The 14,566-nt window shown below is 47.3% G+C and overlaps 1 protein-coding gene across 1 annotated transcript in view; it reads left to right on the top strand.

Moving 5' to 3' along the window:
• FAF2 (Fas associated factor family member 2) overlaps window positions 1-14,566 on the top strand; it is a 156,359-nt gene that overhangs the window by 64,397 nt on the left and 77,396 nt on the right. Inside the window, exons 5-7 of the mRNA XM_069244573.1 lie at window positions 2,560-2,698; window positions 3,251-3,336; window positions 3,421-3,512. Coding sequence (XP_069100674.1) covers window positions 2,560-2,698; window positions 3,251-3,336; window positions 3,421-3,512 — 317 coding nt within the window. The remainder of the gene's footprint in view (window positions 1-2,559; window positions 2,699-3,250; window positions 3,337-3,420; window positions 3,513-14,566) is intronic.

Genomic DNA, 14,566 nt, shown 5'->3' with positions numbered 1-14,566 from the left:
GCCATGCCAGCCTCTCACTGCCTATGCAGTATAGGTAAGCCACCCCTCTAGCAGGCCTTACAGCCCTAAGGCAGGGTGCACTATACCATAGGTGAGGGTACCAGTGCATGAGCATGGTACCCCTACAGTGTCTAAACAAAACCTTAGACATTGTAAGTGCAGGGTAGCCATAAGAGTATATGGTCTGGGAGTCTGTCAAACACGAACTCCACAGCACCATAATGGCTACACTGAAAACTGGGAAGTTTGGTATCAAACTTCTCAGCACAATAAATGCACACTGATGCCAGTGTACATTTTATTGTAAAATACACCACAGAGGGCACCTTAGAGGTGCCCCCTGAAACTTAACCGACTATCTGTGTAGGCTGACCAGTTTTAGCAGCCTGCCACAAACCGAGACATGTTGCTGGCCCCATGGGGAGAGTGCCTTTGTCACTCTGAGGCCAGTAACAAAGCCTGCACTGGGTGGAGATGCTAACACCTCCCCCAGGCAGGAATTGTCACACCTGGCGGTGAGCCTGAAAGGCTCACCTCCTTTGTGCCAACCCAGCAGGACACTCCAGCTAGTGGAGTTGCCCGCCCCCTCCGGCCAGGCCCCACTTTTGGCGGCAAGGCCGGAGAAAATAATGAGAAAAACAAGGAGGAGTCACTGGCCAGTCAGGACAGCCCCTAAGGTGTCCTGAGCTGAAGTGACTCTAACTTTTAGAAATCCTCCATCTTGCAGATGGAGGATTCCCCCAATAGGGTTAGGATTGTGTCCCCCTCCCCTTGGGAGGAGGCACAAAGAGGGTGTACCCACCCTCAGGGCTAGTAGCCATTGGCTACTAACCCCCCAGACCTAAACACGCCCTTAAATTTAGTATTTAAGGGCTACCCTGAACCCTAGAAAATTAGATTCCTGCAACTACAAGAAGAAGGACTGCCTAGCTGAAAACCCCTGCAGAGGAAGACCAGAAGACGACAACTGCCTTGGCTCCAGAAACTCACCGGCCTGTCTCCTGCCTTCCAAAGATCCTGCTCCAGCGACGCCTTCCAAAGGGACCAGCAACCTCGACATCCTCTGAGGACTGCCCCTGCTTCGAAAAGACAAGAAACTCCCGAGGACAGCGGACCTGCTCCAAGAAAGGCTGCAACTTTGTTTCCAGCAGCTTTGAAAGAACCCTGCAAGTTCCCCGCAAGAAGCGTGAGACTTGCAACACTGCACCCGGCGACCCCGACTCGGCTGGTGGAGATCCAACACCTCAGGAGGGACCCCAGGACTACTCTGATACTGTGAGTAACAAAACCTGTCCCCCCTGAGCCCCCACAGCGCCGCCTGCAGAGGGAATCCCGAGGCTTCCCCTGACCGCGACTCTTTGAATCCTAAGTCCCGACGCCTGGGAGAGACCCTGCACCCGCAGCCCCCAGGACCTGAAGGACCGAACTTTCACTGGAGAAGTGACCCCCAGGAGTCCCTCTCCCTTGCCCAAGTGGAGGTTTCCCCGAGGAATCCCCCCCCTTGCCTGCCTGCAGCGCTGAAGAGATCCCGAGATCTCTCATAGACTAACATTGCGAACCCGACGCTTGTTTCTACACTGCACCCGGCCGCCCCCGCGCTGCTGAGGGTGAAATTTTTGTGTGGGCTTGTGTCCCCCCCCGGTGCCCTACAAAACCCCCCTGGTCTGCCCTCCGAAGACGCGGGTACTTACCTGCAAGCAGACCGGAACCGGGGCACCCCCTTCTCTCCATTCTAGCCTATGCGTTTTGGGCACCGCTTTGAACTCTGCACCTGACCGGCCCTGAGCTGCTGGTGTGGTGACTTTGGGGTTGCTCTGAACCCCCAACGGTGGGCTACCTTGGACCAAGAACTAAGCCCTGTAAGTGTCTTACTTACCTGGTAAAACTAACAAAAACTTACCTCCCCCAGGAACTGTGAAAATTGCACTAAGTGTCCACTTTTAAAGTAGCTATTTGTCAATAACTTGAAAAGTATACATGCAATTGAAATGATTCAAAGTTCCTAATGTACTTACCTGCAATACCTTTCAAACAAGATATTACATGTTAAATTTGAACCTGTGGTTCTTAAAATAAACTAAGAAAATATATTTTTCTGTACAAAACCTATTGGCTGGATTTGTCTCTGAGTGTGTGTACCTCATTTATTGTCTATGTGTATGTACAACAAATGCTTAACACTACTCCTTGGATAAGCCTACTGCTCGACCACACTACCACAAAATAGAGCATTAGTATTATCTCTTTTTGCCACTATCTTACCTCTAAGGGGAACCCTTGGACTCTGTGCATGCTATTCCTTACTTTGAAATAGCACATACAGAGCCAACTTCCTACAGTCACCCTTCTAATCTATTAGTACTGTCCCATTTCCTTTGTCTTCAGCCCTTACCTTCCAAACACCAACTCCTTCAAAATGTGTTGCCAGATTTCCAGGTGATATTAGTGAAGAACATATTACCTTCACCCTCGTCATTTGTAGTTGCTTTGCTCGTCCAGGTTTCATCTTACCAAAAAGATTAATTGATTGGAGATGTTGCTCTTTATATATTTTCTCAGGTTTGCTTTCAGATTCATTCGGCCAGACCCTCGCAGCAGAGTAACCGACCCTGTGGGGGACATTGTATCCTTCATTCAGACCTTTGAAGAAAAGTATGGGAGAACACATCCGGTCTTCTACCAGGGAACCTACAGCCAGGTCAGTGTCTCAGGTTGTGGGTGAGGAAATGCCAGACTTCCCTGGAATCGAAGCCCTGTTCTTCCCAGAATCATAGACCGGTTAGGTCACCCCTAGGTGGGGACGTCCTGGAGGTAGGAGAGCACAATCTGCCATTTTATGAGAAAACCAGTATGCATACTGGTGCCACCTGAAGTTGGTGATGTCATAATGGGTGGTTTGTTGGGGGAGTGTTTGGATCCCAGAGACATTGGTTGATTCCTGTTTGCAGTGTTTGGAAAATGCATCCATCCTGTATGAATGTGATGTTCGATGTAAAGAATTGCGATTTAAGTTAAGGCCTTGCTGTTAAGAGGTTTTTTTCTGCATTGCGTTGTGCGGTACGAGGGTTGTATTGTTAGGCACAATGTGGTGGTCTTGGGAGTTGTTTCTTTTTCTGTAAAAATGGTGCTGTGGAAGGTGGGGTGGGTTCAAAGGATTAAAAAAATAAAAGGGGAAATATGGACCAGGAATCTCTTCTCGCACAGGTCTGGCCTTTTCTCTGGATACCTTAATGTTTTTTCTTTCTACCAGGCCCTCAATGATGCCAAGCGTGAGCTACGGTTTCTGCTGGTGTACCTTCATGGAGATGAGCATCAGGATACTGATGAGTTTTGCCGGTAGGTTGAGCACGGATTCATCCTTCCTTGCAGTAGTCATTACCAGCTCTTTGCTGCTCTTGATGATGATCTTTCTCTCTGCAGTACCACACTGTGCTCACCAGAGGTCATACAGTTCATCAACACCAGAATGCTGTTCTGGGCCTGCTCGACAAGCAAACCTGAGGGATACAGAGGTAAGCAAAGCTTTCACCTCCTTTGTTCACACACCATATTGTTAGGTGCCGTTATGTTCTTAACAGGTTGCCAGTTCACTTCTAGGTTACTTTGGAGGCTGAAGTCTGAGATTCATACTTATTCATTGTTTTAGTGGCTTAGATAAGTTTTAAACCAGAAGTGTTCAAATTGGAATACTGTTTCCATAGTGGCATTCTAAGGGGGTTCGAGTCCCGCATTAACAAAACTCTTAAGATGATTATGCACAACTGCTTATAATAAACCTGAAACAAGCCTAATCAACTCAGTGAGATGAAAGGTTTTATTATTGTGTGTGTTAAGTCTGTGTTGGATGACTTCTTTTTAGATTCAATAGAGCTAGTAATTTGATATTGTCTCTTGTGCATGCAGTGTATTCGAGCTGCAATGGGAATATAAATGCATACAGAATAACTTAGTGGGAAAGGGACAGTGGAGGGAGAATCTCAGGCCTTGGGGAAGAATCAGTAACGTGTAAAGGTGACTAGATTTCGCAACTGCCACTTTATCAGCATTGGCAATGGTAAAAGTAATTGTGATACAGATGTGGGGTTGACCAGAACTGAATTGATAGGAAGAAGGAACGAGAGGCATTGATGTCTAGGTCAACAGCAGGCAAGGAAGGCATAGGTATGATGTGCAGTGATTGGTAGGAGAAGGGAAGTTATGTAATGGGAGGGTTTGAGAAAAGAGAGAGAGAGAGAGAGTAAAGAAGGTGAGCAAGTATGGTTGAAGGGAGCAATGCCTGGAGAGGTTAGTAGTGTTTGTAGATCTGAGTAGTGACGGGTGTGGGCTCGGACAGAAGAAGTGGACATTAATAGGAGAGGTGGGAACTGACTAGAGAGGTGAATACGGAATACTAAGGGGAAAGGAGCAGTAATGAGAGACTGGCAGCAGTAGCGGAAGAAGTGAAAAATTACAGGAGCTCTGGACTACATTGTGCATTTAAATGAGTTCTGGAGTGTGATGTGGACAGGTAATTGGAATGTACTTTTTCCTTACTTTCTCTTACTACTTCCCAAGGTTCTGCTCTGAGCCCTTTATCTTCTCTCTAAGCACAATTCCTTTTTTCCTCATGTTGCTTTGATTTGCATTTCTACACTCCTTTTGATTTTGCTATTTTAGAATAGAAGCCACTCTGTTTAAAAAAAAAAAAAAAAAAAAAAAAAAAAAAGAAAGAAAATCACTGCAGTTAAATGCACTTGTTCGTTTGTACAAGCAATTTGTGTTACACGTTGAATTCAAGATTTTCCCCATGGCTCCAGATCTCTAGTCTCACCATTATGTGTGTATTATGTTATGAAAGCCTATTTTAGATTTAAGTACTTTATCTGTCTTATCCCTCACTTTGACCCTGTTGTTGCTAAATGTTTTAACTTCTATTGAATTTAATTCTGCTTTTTTAGGTTATTCTATATTGTATGAACTACCTTTAACCCCTAAAGCTAGAAATTACACCCAAAAGTACATAATACAGGTCTGTTGCAACAACAAAGGTGAAGACTAAAGATTGTATTTTTCATTTTACACATTGCAAAGGGATAGTCAGAACAAGGCAGGTGCAAAATTATAATTATGCTCACAAAATTTCACATTTTAAGTTAAAGGTTTCGTAATAGCAAAGTTTTGCTCTGTGTTGTTCTATGTAAAACTAGTTGGAACAGAAATTGACTCTATTTTCTCCATGAAACAGTTCCCTTGGCAATATCTTACATCTGTTGAACACATACTATGTTATTTTCAATTTTTACGCAGGATACCACAACATTTTGTTTGTGGATTGTCACAAGATATTGCTAAAACCAATTTTGGGGTGTTTTTGTGTCCTCCTTGGTGTCACTTACAGTTCCTTAGGTTGAAGGAGGCTTACAGAATGGACAACTGCTTCAGTAAGAATATTGGTAAACCAAATTTAAAATAAAATCATGGAGGAGAGTGTTTTGTTGGGCAAATAAAGAAGTTATTAAAATAATAATAAGCAAAAACAATTGTATTTTGCTACAAGTGTATTGCCCCTATAAAATACATGATGCAGTGATACCTAATTCTATTTCAGGAATTGTATTTTGTTATTTTCCAGCTTTGTTTAGGAAAATATTGTCCTATTTTTTTCCCCAGGTAAATGCACAATTCTGATAGTTCACATAGGATTTTTAAAGTGCTAGCTGGTTGTAGGAAGTTGGCTCTGTATGCACTATTTCAAAGTAAGGAATAGTATGCACAGAGTCCAAGGGTTCCCCTTAGAGGTAAGATAGTGGCAAAAAGAGATAATACTAATGCTCTATTTTGTGGTAGTGTGGTCGAGCAGTAGGCTTATCCAAGGAGTAGTGTTAAGCATTTGTTGTACATACACATAGACAATAAATGAGGTATACACACTCAGAGACAAATCCAGCCAATAGGTTTTTATATAGAAAAATATCTTTTCTTAGTTTATTTTAAGAACCACAGGTTCAAATTCTACATGTAATATCTCATTCGAAAGGTATTGCAGGTAAGTACTTTAGGAACTTCAAATCATCAAAATTGCATGTATACTTTTCAAGTTATTCACAAATAGCTGTTTTAAAAGTGGACACTTAGTGCAATTTTCACAGTTCCTAGGGGAGGTAAGTATTTGTTAGGTTAACCAGGTAAGTAAGACACTTACAGGGCTTAGTTCTTGGTCCAAGGTAGCCCACCGTTGGGGGTTCAGAGCAACCCCAAAGTCACCACACCAGCAGCTCAGGGCCGGTCAGGTGCAGAGTTCAAAGTGGTGCCCAAAACACATAGGCTAGAATGGAGAGAAGGGGGTGCCCCGGTTCCGGTCTGCTTGCAGGTAAGTACCCGCGTCTTCGGAGGGCAGACCAGAGGGGTTTTGTAGGGCACCGGGGGGGACACAAGCCCACACAGAAATTTCACCCTCAGCGGCGCGGGGGCGGCCGGGTGCAGTGTAGAAACAGGCGTCGGGTTCGCAATGTTAGTCTATGAGAGATCTCGGGATCTCTTCAGCGCTGCAGGCAGGCAAGGGGGGGGGTTCCTCGGGGAAACCTCCACTTGGGCAAGGGAGAGGGACTCCTGGGGGTCACTTCTCCAGTGAAAGTCCGGTCCTTCAGGTCCTGGGGGCTGCGGGTGCAGGGTCTCTCCCAGGCGTCGGGACTTTAGGTTCAAAGAGTCGCGGTCAGGGGAAGCCTCGGGATTCCCTCTGCAGGCGGCGCTGTGGGGGCTCAGGGGGGACAGGTTTTGGTACTCACAGTATCAGAGTAGTCCTGGGGTCCCTCCTGAGGTGTTGGATCGCCACCAGCCGAGTCGGGGTCGCCGGGTGCAGTGTTGCAAGTCTCACGCTTCTTGCGGGGAGCTTGCAGGGTTCTTTTAAAGCTGCTGGAAACAAAGTTGCAGCTTTTCTTGGAGCAGGTCCGCTGTCCTCGGGAGTTTCTTGTCTTTTCGAAGCAGGGGCAGTCCTCAGAGGATGTCGAGGTCGCTGGTCCCTTTGGAAGGCGTCGCTGGAGCAGGATCTTTGGAAGGCAGGAGACAGGCCGGTGAGTTTCTGGAGCCAAGGCAGTTGTCGTCTTCTGGTCTTCCGCTGCAGGGGTTTTCAGCTGGGCAGTCCTTCTTCTTGTAGTTGCAGGAATCTAATTTTCTAGGGTTCAGGGTAGCCCTTAAATACTAAATTTAAGGGCGTGTTTAGGTCTGGGGGGTTAGTAGCCAATGGCTACTAGCCCTGAGGGTGGGTACACCCTCTTTGTGCCTCCTCCCAAGGGGAGGGGGTCACAATCCTAACCCTATTGGGGGAATCCTCCATCTGCAAGATGGAGGATTTCTAAAAGTTAGAGTCACTTCAGCTCAGGACACCTTAGGGGCTGTCCTGACTGGTCAGTGACTCCTCCTTGTTTTTCTCATTATCTTCTCCGGCCCTGCCGCCAAAAGTGGGGCCTGGCCGGAGGGGGCGGGCAACTCCACTAGCTGGAGTGTCCTGCTGGGTTGGCACAAAGGAGGTGAGCCTTTGAGGCTCACCGCCAGGTGTGACAATTCCTGCCTGGGGGAGGTGTTAGCATCTCCACCCAGTGCAGGCTTTGTTACTGGCCTCAGAGTGACAAAGGCACTCTCCCCATGGGGCCAGCAACATGTCTCGGTTTGTGGCAGGCTGCTAAAACTAGTCAGCCTACACAGATAGTTGGTTAAGTTTCAGGGGGCACCTCTAAGGTGCCCTCTGTGGTGTATTTTACAATAAAATGTACACTGGCATCAGTGTGCATTTATTGTGCTGAGAAGTTTGATACCAAACTTCCCAGTTTTCAGTGTAGCCATCATGGTGCTGTGGAGTTCGTGTTTGACAGACTCCCAGACCATATACTCTTATGGCTACCCTGCACTTACAATGTCTAAGGTTTTGCTTAGACACTGTAGGGGCACAGTGCTCATGCACTGGTACCCTCACCTATGGTATAGTGCACCCTGCTTTAGGGCTGTAAGGCCTGCTAGAGGGGTGTCTTATCTATACTGCATAGGCAGTGAGAGGCTGGCATGGCACCCTGAGGGGAGTGCCATGTCGACTTACTCATTTTGTTCTCACTAGCACACACAGGCTTGTAAGCAGTGTGTCTGTGCTGAGTGAGGGGTCTCTAGGGTGGCATAAGACATGCTGCAGCCCTTAGAGACCTTCCTTGGCATCAGGGCCCTTGGTACTAGAAGTACCAGTTACAAGGGACTTATCTGAATGCCAGGGTGTGCCAATTGTGGATACAATGGTACATTTTAGGTGAAGGAACACTGGTGCTGGGGCCTGGTTAGCAGGGTCCCAGCACTCTTCTCAGTCAAGTCAGCATCAGTATCAGGCAAAAAGTGGGGGGTAACTGCAACAGGGAGCCATTTCTTTACACAAGCCCCCCCCAGCCCACAGGCCAGGAGACTCAGCCCAAGCTGGGAGAGTCTTCCTAGTCTGTCAGGCGAGGAAGAGTAGGAGAAATAGGCTGGTTAGTTGCAGGGCCTACTCTGCCTTACATCCTTCTGTTCAGGTCATTCCCTTTGGGGAACTGACCTACTTCCACAGTGATAGGACCTAGTCTGAATTGCCTCTTGTCTGCCTCTTCAATGTCTCCACCCATTCTTTCTATTTTGGTCTTAGAGGTATCCACCTCTGCTACCCTTATCTTGGCCAGGGTTACCCCTAGCTTACCCAGAGAGGTTACCCAGAGCTGGAGTAACCCCACCATGACCAATAGGGTCAGGGGGCCTAACTTGCTATTTGGCATGGGGTCAGACCACCATGCTAAGGATAGTGCAGCCATAAAGGCTAACACCCAGCAGAGGCCACTGACAGCTGTCAGTGCCCAGAACCACACCTTTAGCTCTTCACCTAAAAGGGAAGGGGCTAAGTTACAGGCTTCTTTGGGTTCAGGTTGCCTGTCTGCTGTATTGGAGTGGGGGGTTACCACATCTTGTAGTAAACACCCTTCTTCCACTCTTTCTTCTGTTAGCTGAGGAGCCACCCACTCAGGTTTAACAGTTGCCTGACTAGCCAGGACTTCTTGTGGGTCAGGTTGGACTTTATCAGGGCCATTTTTGGAGTTCTCCCCTACTGGAGCAGAATCTCCTTGGCTTGCTGTAACCTTGGCTAAAGGTTGTCCACCCTTCCTACTCTGTTTTCTTTTCTTCTTCTTCTGGGGCCTGCTTGCATTTACTGCAGAGGCAGGACTTCCAGAATCCTTGGGAGGGGACTGGCACTGGACCAGTTCCTCTCTTGAGCTCTGACTAACCTCTGGGTAGTCATTTCCAAGGAGACAATCAAGGGGGAGGTCTGTACTGACTACTACCCTTCTCCAGCTATGAGTGCCACCCACTTCTATGGGCACTAAAGCCACAGGCCTCTTAGTGACCCTGTCTAGGCTAACTCTTACCCTGGCAGTCTCACCTGGGATGTACTGGTTTGAGAGCACCAGCCTGTCATGCACAATAGTGTGACTGGCACAAGTGTCTCTCAGGGCAGTGGTTGGGATTCCATTCACCAGTAGGTGGTGGAAGTGTCTACTTCCCTCTGGAATCTCCAACTCACCTGTTGGGCCCTGTTTCCAGTTGAAGGCTAGGAAGACCTCCTCATCTGAGGAGTCATCTCCCATGGCTACACTGGTTACCCCAGGAATTTTGTTCTGGGGTTTGTTTTTGGGACAAGAAGTGTCCTTGGTGTGGTGCCCAGACTGTTTACAGTTGTGGCACCATGCCTTAGTGGCATCCCAGTTCTTACCCTGGTACCCACCTTTGTTTTGGGTTGTGTCTTGGGGCCCACCCACCTGTTCTGGTTTTTGGGGGCCTACAGAGGACTCTTTTTCTTTGTTTCTAGTGTTACCCACTTTCTCCTGGGGAGTTTTTGTAACCCATTTCTTTTGGTCACCCCCAGTGGAAGTTTTGGTTACCCTAGTCTTGACCCAGTGGTCTGCCTTCTTTCCCAATTCTTGGGGAGAAATTGGACCTAGGTCTACCAGATACTGATGCAACTTTTCATTGAAGCAGTTACTTAAAATGTGTTCTTTCATAAACAAATTATAAAGCCCAACATAGTCACACACTTCATTTCCAGTTAACCAACCATCTAGTGTTTTTACTGAGTAGTCTACAAAATCAACCCAGGTCTGGCTCGAGGATTTTTGAGCCCCCCTGAATCTAATTCTATACTCCTCAGTGGAGAATCCAAAGCCCTCAATCAGGGTACCCTTCATGAGGTCATAAGATTCTGCATCTTTTCCAGAGAGTGTGAGGAGTCTATCCCTACACTTTCCAGTGAACATTTCCCAAAGGAGAGCACCCCAGTGAGATTTGTTCACTTTTCTGGTTACACAAGCCCTCTCAAAAGCTGTGAACCATTTGGTGATGTCATCACCATCTTCATATTTTGTTACAATCCCTTTGGGGATTTTTAGGATGTCAGGAGAATCTCTGACCCTATTTAAGTTGCTGCCACCATTGATGGGACCTAGGCCCATCTCTTTTCTTTCCCTTTCTATGGCTAGGAGCTGCTTTTCCAAAGCCAATCTTTTGACCATCCTGGCTAACAGGGGGTCATCCTCACTGAGAGCATCCTCAGTGATTTCAGAAATGCTGGACCCTCCTGTGAGGGAAGCAACATTTCTGACTATCATTTTTGGAGACAGGGCTTGAGAGGCCCTGGTCTCCCTATTTAGGACTGGAAGGGGGGAATTGCCCTCCAAGTCACTAATTTCTTCCTCTGTGAAGTCATCCTCAGAGGGGTTGGCTTTTTCAAACTCTGCCAACAGCTCCTGGAGCTGAATTTTGGTAGGTCTGGAGCCAATGGTTATTTTCTTTATATTACAGAGAGACCTTAGCTCCCTCATCTTAAGATGGAGGTAAGGTGTGGTGTCGAGTTCCACCACATTCATCTCTGTATCAGACATTATTTTGCTAAAAGTTGGGAGACTTTTTAAAGAATCTAAAACTGTTTCTAGAATCTAATTTCAAACCTTTAACAAACTTTTAAACTCTAAAAGACAATGCTAAACAGGGACCTAACACACAAGGCCCTAGCAGGACTTTTAAGAATTTAGAAAAATTTCAAATTGCAAAAATGAATTTCTAATGACAATTTTGGAATTTGTCGTGTGATCAGGTATTGGCTGAGTAGTCCAGCAAATGCAAAGTCTTGTACCCCACCGCTGATCCACCAATGTAGGAAGTTGGCTCTGTATGCACTATTTCAAAGTAAGGAATAGTATGCACAGAGTCCAAGGGTTCCCCTTAGAGGTAAGATAGTGGCAAAAAGAGATAATACTAATGCTCTATTTTGTGGTAGTGTGGTCGAGCAGTAGGCTTATCCAAGGAGTAGTGTTAAGCATTTGTTGTACATACACATAGACAATAAATGAGGTATACACACTCAGAGACAAATCCAGCCAATAGGTTTTTATATAGAAAAATATCTTTTCTTAGTTTATTTTAAGAACCACAGGTTCAAATTCTACATGTAATATCTCATTCGAAATGTATTGCAGGTAAGTACTTTAGGAACTTCAAATCATCAAAATTGCATGTATACTTTTCAAGTTATTCACAAATAGCTGTTTTAAAAGTGGACACTTAGTGCAATTTTCACAGTTCCTAGGGGAGGTAAGTATTTGTTAGGTTAACCAGGTAAGTAAGACACTTACAGGGCTTAGTTCTTGGTCCAAGGTAGCCCACCGTTGGGGGTTCAGAGCAACCCCAAAGTCACCACACCAGCAGCTCAGGGCCGGTCAGGTGCAGAGTTCAAAGTGGTGCCCAAAACACATAGGCTAGAATGGAGAGAAGGGGGTGCCCCGGTTCCGGTCTGCTTGCAGGTAAGTACCCGCGTCTTCGGAGGGCAGACCAGAGGGGTTTTGTAGGGCACCGGGGGGGACACAAGCCCACACAGAAATTTCACCCTCAGCGGCGCGGGGGCGGCCGGGTGCAGTGTAGAAACAGGCGTCGGGTTCGCAATGTTAGTCTATGAGAGATCTCGGGATCTCTTCAGCGCTGCAGGCAGGCAAGGGGGGGGTTCCTCGGGGAAACCTCCACTTGGGCAAGGGAGAGGGACTCCTGGGGGTCACTTCTCCAGTGAAAGTCCGGTCCTTCAGGTCCTGGGGGCTGCGGGTGCAGGGTCTCTCCCAGGCGTCGGGACTTTAGGTTCAAAGAGTCACGGTCAGGGGAAGCCTCGGGATTCCCTCTGCAGGCGGCGCTGTGGGGGCTCAGGGGGGAAAGGTTTTGGTACTCACAGTATCAGAGTAGTCCTGGGGTCCCTCCTGAGGTGTTGGATCGCCACCAGCCGAGTCGGGGTCGCCGGGTGCAGTGTTGCAAGTCTCACGCTTCTTGCGGGGAGCTTGCAGGGTTCTTTTAAAGCTGCTGGAAACAAAGTTGCAGCTTTTCTTGGAGCAGGTCCGCTGTCCTCTGGAGTTTCTTGTCTTTTCGAAGCAGGGGCAGTCCTCAGAGGATGTCGAGGTCGCTGGTCCCTTTGGAAGGCGTCGCTGGAGCAGGATCTTTGGAAGGCAGGAGACAGGCCGGTGAGTTTCTGGAGCCAAGGCAGTTGTCGTCTTCTGGTCTTCCGCTGCAGGGGTTTTCAGCTGGGCAGTCCTTCTTCTTGTAGTTGCAGGAATCTAATTTTCTAGGGTTCAGGGTAGCCCTTAAATACTAAATTTAAGGGCGTGTTTAGGTCTGGGGGGTTAGTAGCCAATGGCTACTAGCCCTGAGGGTGGGTACACCCTCTTTGTGCCTCCTCCCAAGGGGAGGGGGTCACAATCCTAACCCTATTGGGGGAATCCTCCATCTGCAAGATGGAGGATTTCTAAAAGTTAGAGTCACTTCAGCTCAGGACACCTTAGGGGCTGTCCTGACTGGTCAGTGACTCCTCCTTGTTTTTCTCATTATCTTCTCCGGCCCTTCCGCCAAAAGTGGGGCCTGGCCGGAGGGGGCGGGCAACTCCACTAGCTGGAGTGTCCTGCTGGGTTGGCACAAAGGAGGTGAGCCTTTGAGGCTCACCGCCAGGTGTGACAATTCCTGCCTGGGGGAGGTGTTAGCATCTCCACCCAGTGCAGGCTTTGTTACTGGCCTCAGAGTGACAAAGGCTCTCCCCATGGGGCCAGCAACATGTCTCGGTTTGTGGCAGGCTGCTAAAACTAGTCAGCCTACACAGATAGTTGGTTAAGTTTCAGGGGGCACCTCTAAGGTGCCCTCTGTGGTGTATTTTACAATAAAATGTACACTGGCATCAGTGTGCATTTATTGTGCTGAGAAGTTTGATACCAAACTTCCCAGTTTTCAGTGTAGCCATCATGGTGCTGTGGAGTTCGTGTTTGACAGACTCCCAGACCATATACTCTTATGGCTACCCTGCACTTACAATGTCTAAGGTTTTGCTTAGACACTGTAGGGGCACAGTGCTCATGCACTGGTACCCTCACCTATGGTATAGTGCACCCTGCTTTAGGGCTGTAAGGCCTGCTAGAGGGGTGTCTAATCTATACTGCATAGGCAGTGAGAGGCTGGCATGGCACCCTGAGGGGAGTGCCATGTCGACTTACTCATTTTGTTCTCACTAGCACACACAGGCTTGTAAGCAGTGTGTCTGTGCTGAGTGAGGGGTCTCTAGGGTGGCATAAGACATGCTGCAGCCCTTAGAGACCTTCCTTGGCATCAGGGCCCTTGGTACTAGAAGTACCAGTTACAAGGGACTTATCTGAATGCCAGGGTGTGCCAATTGTGGATACAATGGTACATTTTAGGTGAAGGAACACTGGTGCTGGTGCTGGGGCCTGGTTAGCAGGGTCCCAGCACTCTTCTCAGTCAAGTCAGCATCAGTATCAGGCAAAAAGTGGGGGGTAACTGCAACAGGGAGCCATTTCTTTACACTGGTCCTTTTTAGATCAAGATTTAGTGGGTACTGTGCACCCTGGTCTGGTGACATCACTGACTCTACTCCTGTCATCACAAAGTGTGTTTACAGCTTGCCTGCAATCAGGACCACTTAAGGGAGCAGAAGAATACTCAGTGTTTTAAACCAAGCTATTAATGGTTGTTCTTTGTTTACTGCATAGCAAATAATGAGAAATACTAAAACCTATTTCTAGGTCTTGTTTGACAGCAGATCCTATTGTTACCAGTTTGTTAAAACATGCAAGTGTTACCCTTTCACCTAATGCTATTGGCTGTTTATAATCATTACACTTTCTTGACTGCAGAATGGATGAGGAATGATTTCAGATCTGTAAAGTATACTTAATCATCACACTGTTTGTCACATTCAGTTCTTTATCTTCTGTAAGCATGCTATACAGAAAGGAAATCTTTTTGTTACCCCCACCCCCCCCCCCTCTCCGAATTATCCAGGCCAATAAGTCAGGCCCAATGTTCCAAAGAGCTTTCTCTGCAAACAAGCATTATTTGTAAATGCTTCTGATTACATGCGCTTGCATTACTTCCCGCCAGCTATCTTACTGTTCAGTGTTTTGAGTCAGGTCTTGTTCTAAAGGTAATTTTTCTGATTAATACTCCTAACCACAGATTGCTTACTTTTAGAATATTGCCAGCCTGGATCTGG

This window comes from Pleurodeles waltl, chromosome 7 (genome assembly GCF_031143425.1).
Source record: "Pleurodeles waltl isolate 20211129_DDA chromosome 7, aPleWal1.hap1.20221129, whole genome shotgun sequence".
In the NCBI taxonomy this organism is placed as follows: Eukaryota; Metazoa; Chordata; class Amphibia; order Caudata; family Salamandridae; genus Pleurodeles; species Pleurodeles waltl.
Note: the sequence above shows the minus strand (reverse complement) of the source record. Positions and strands in the feature narration are given on the sequence as shown.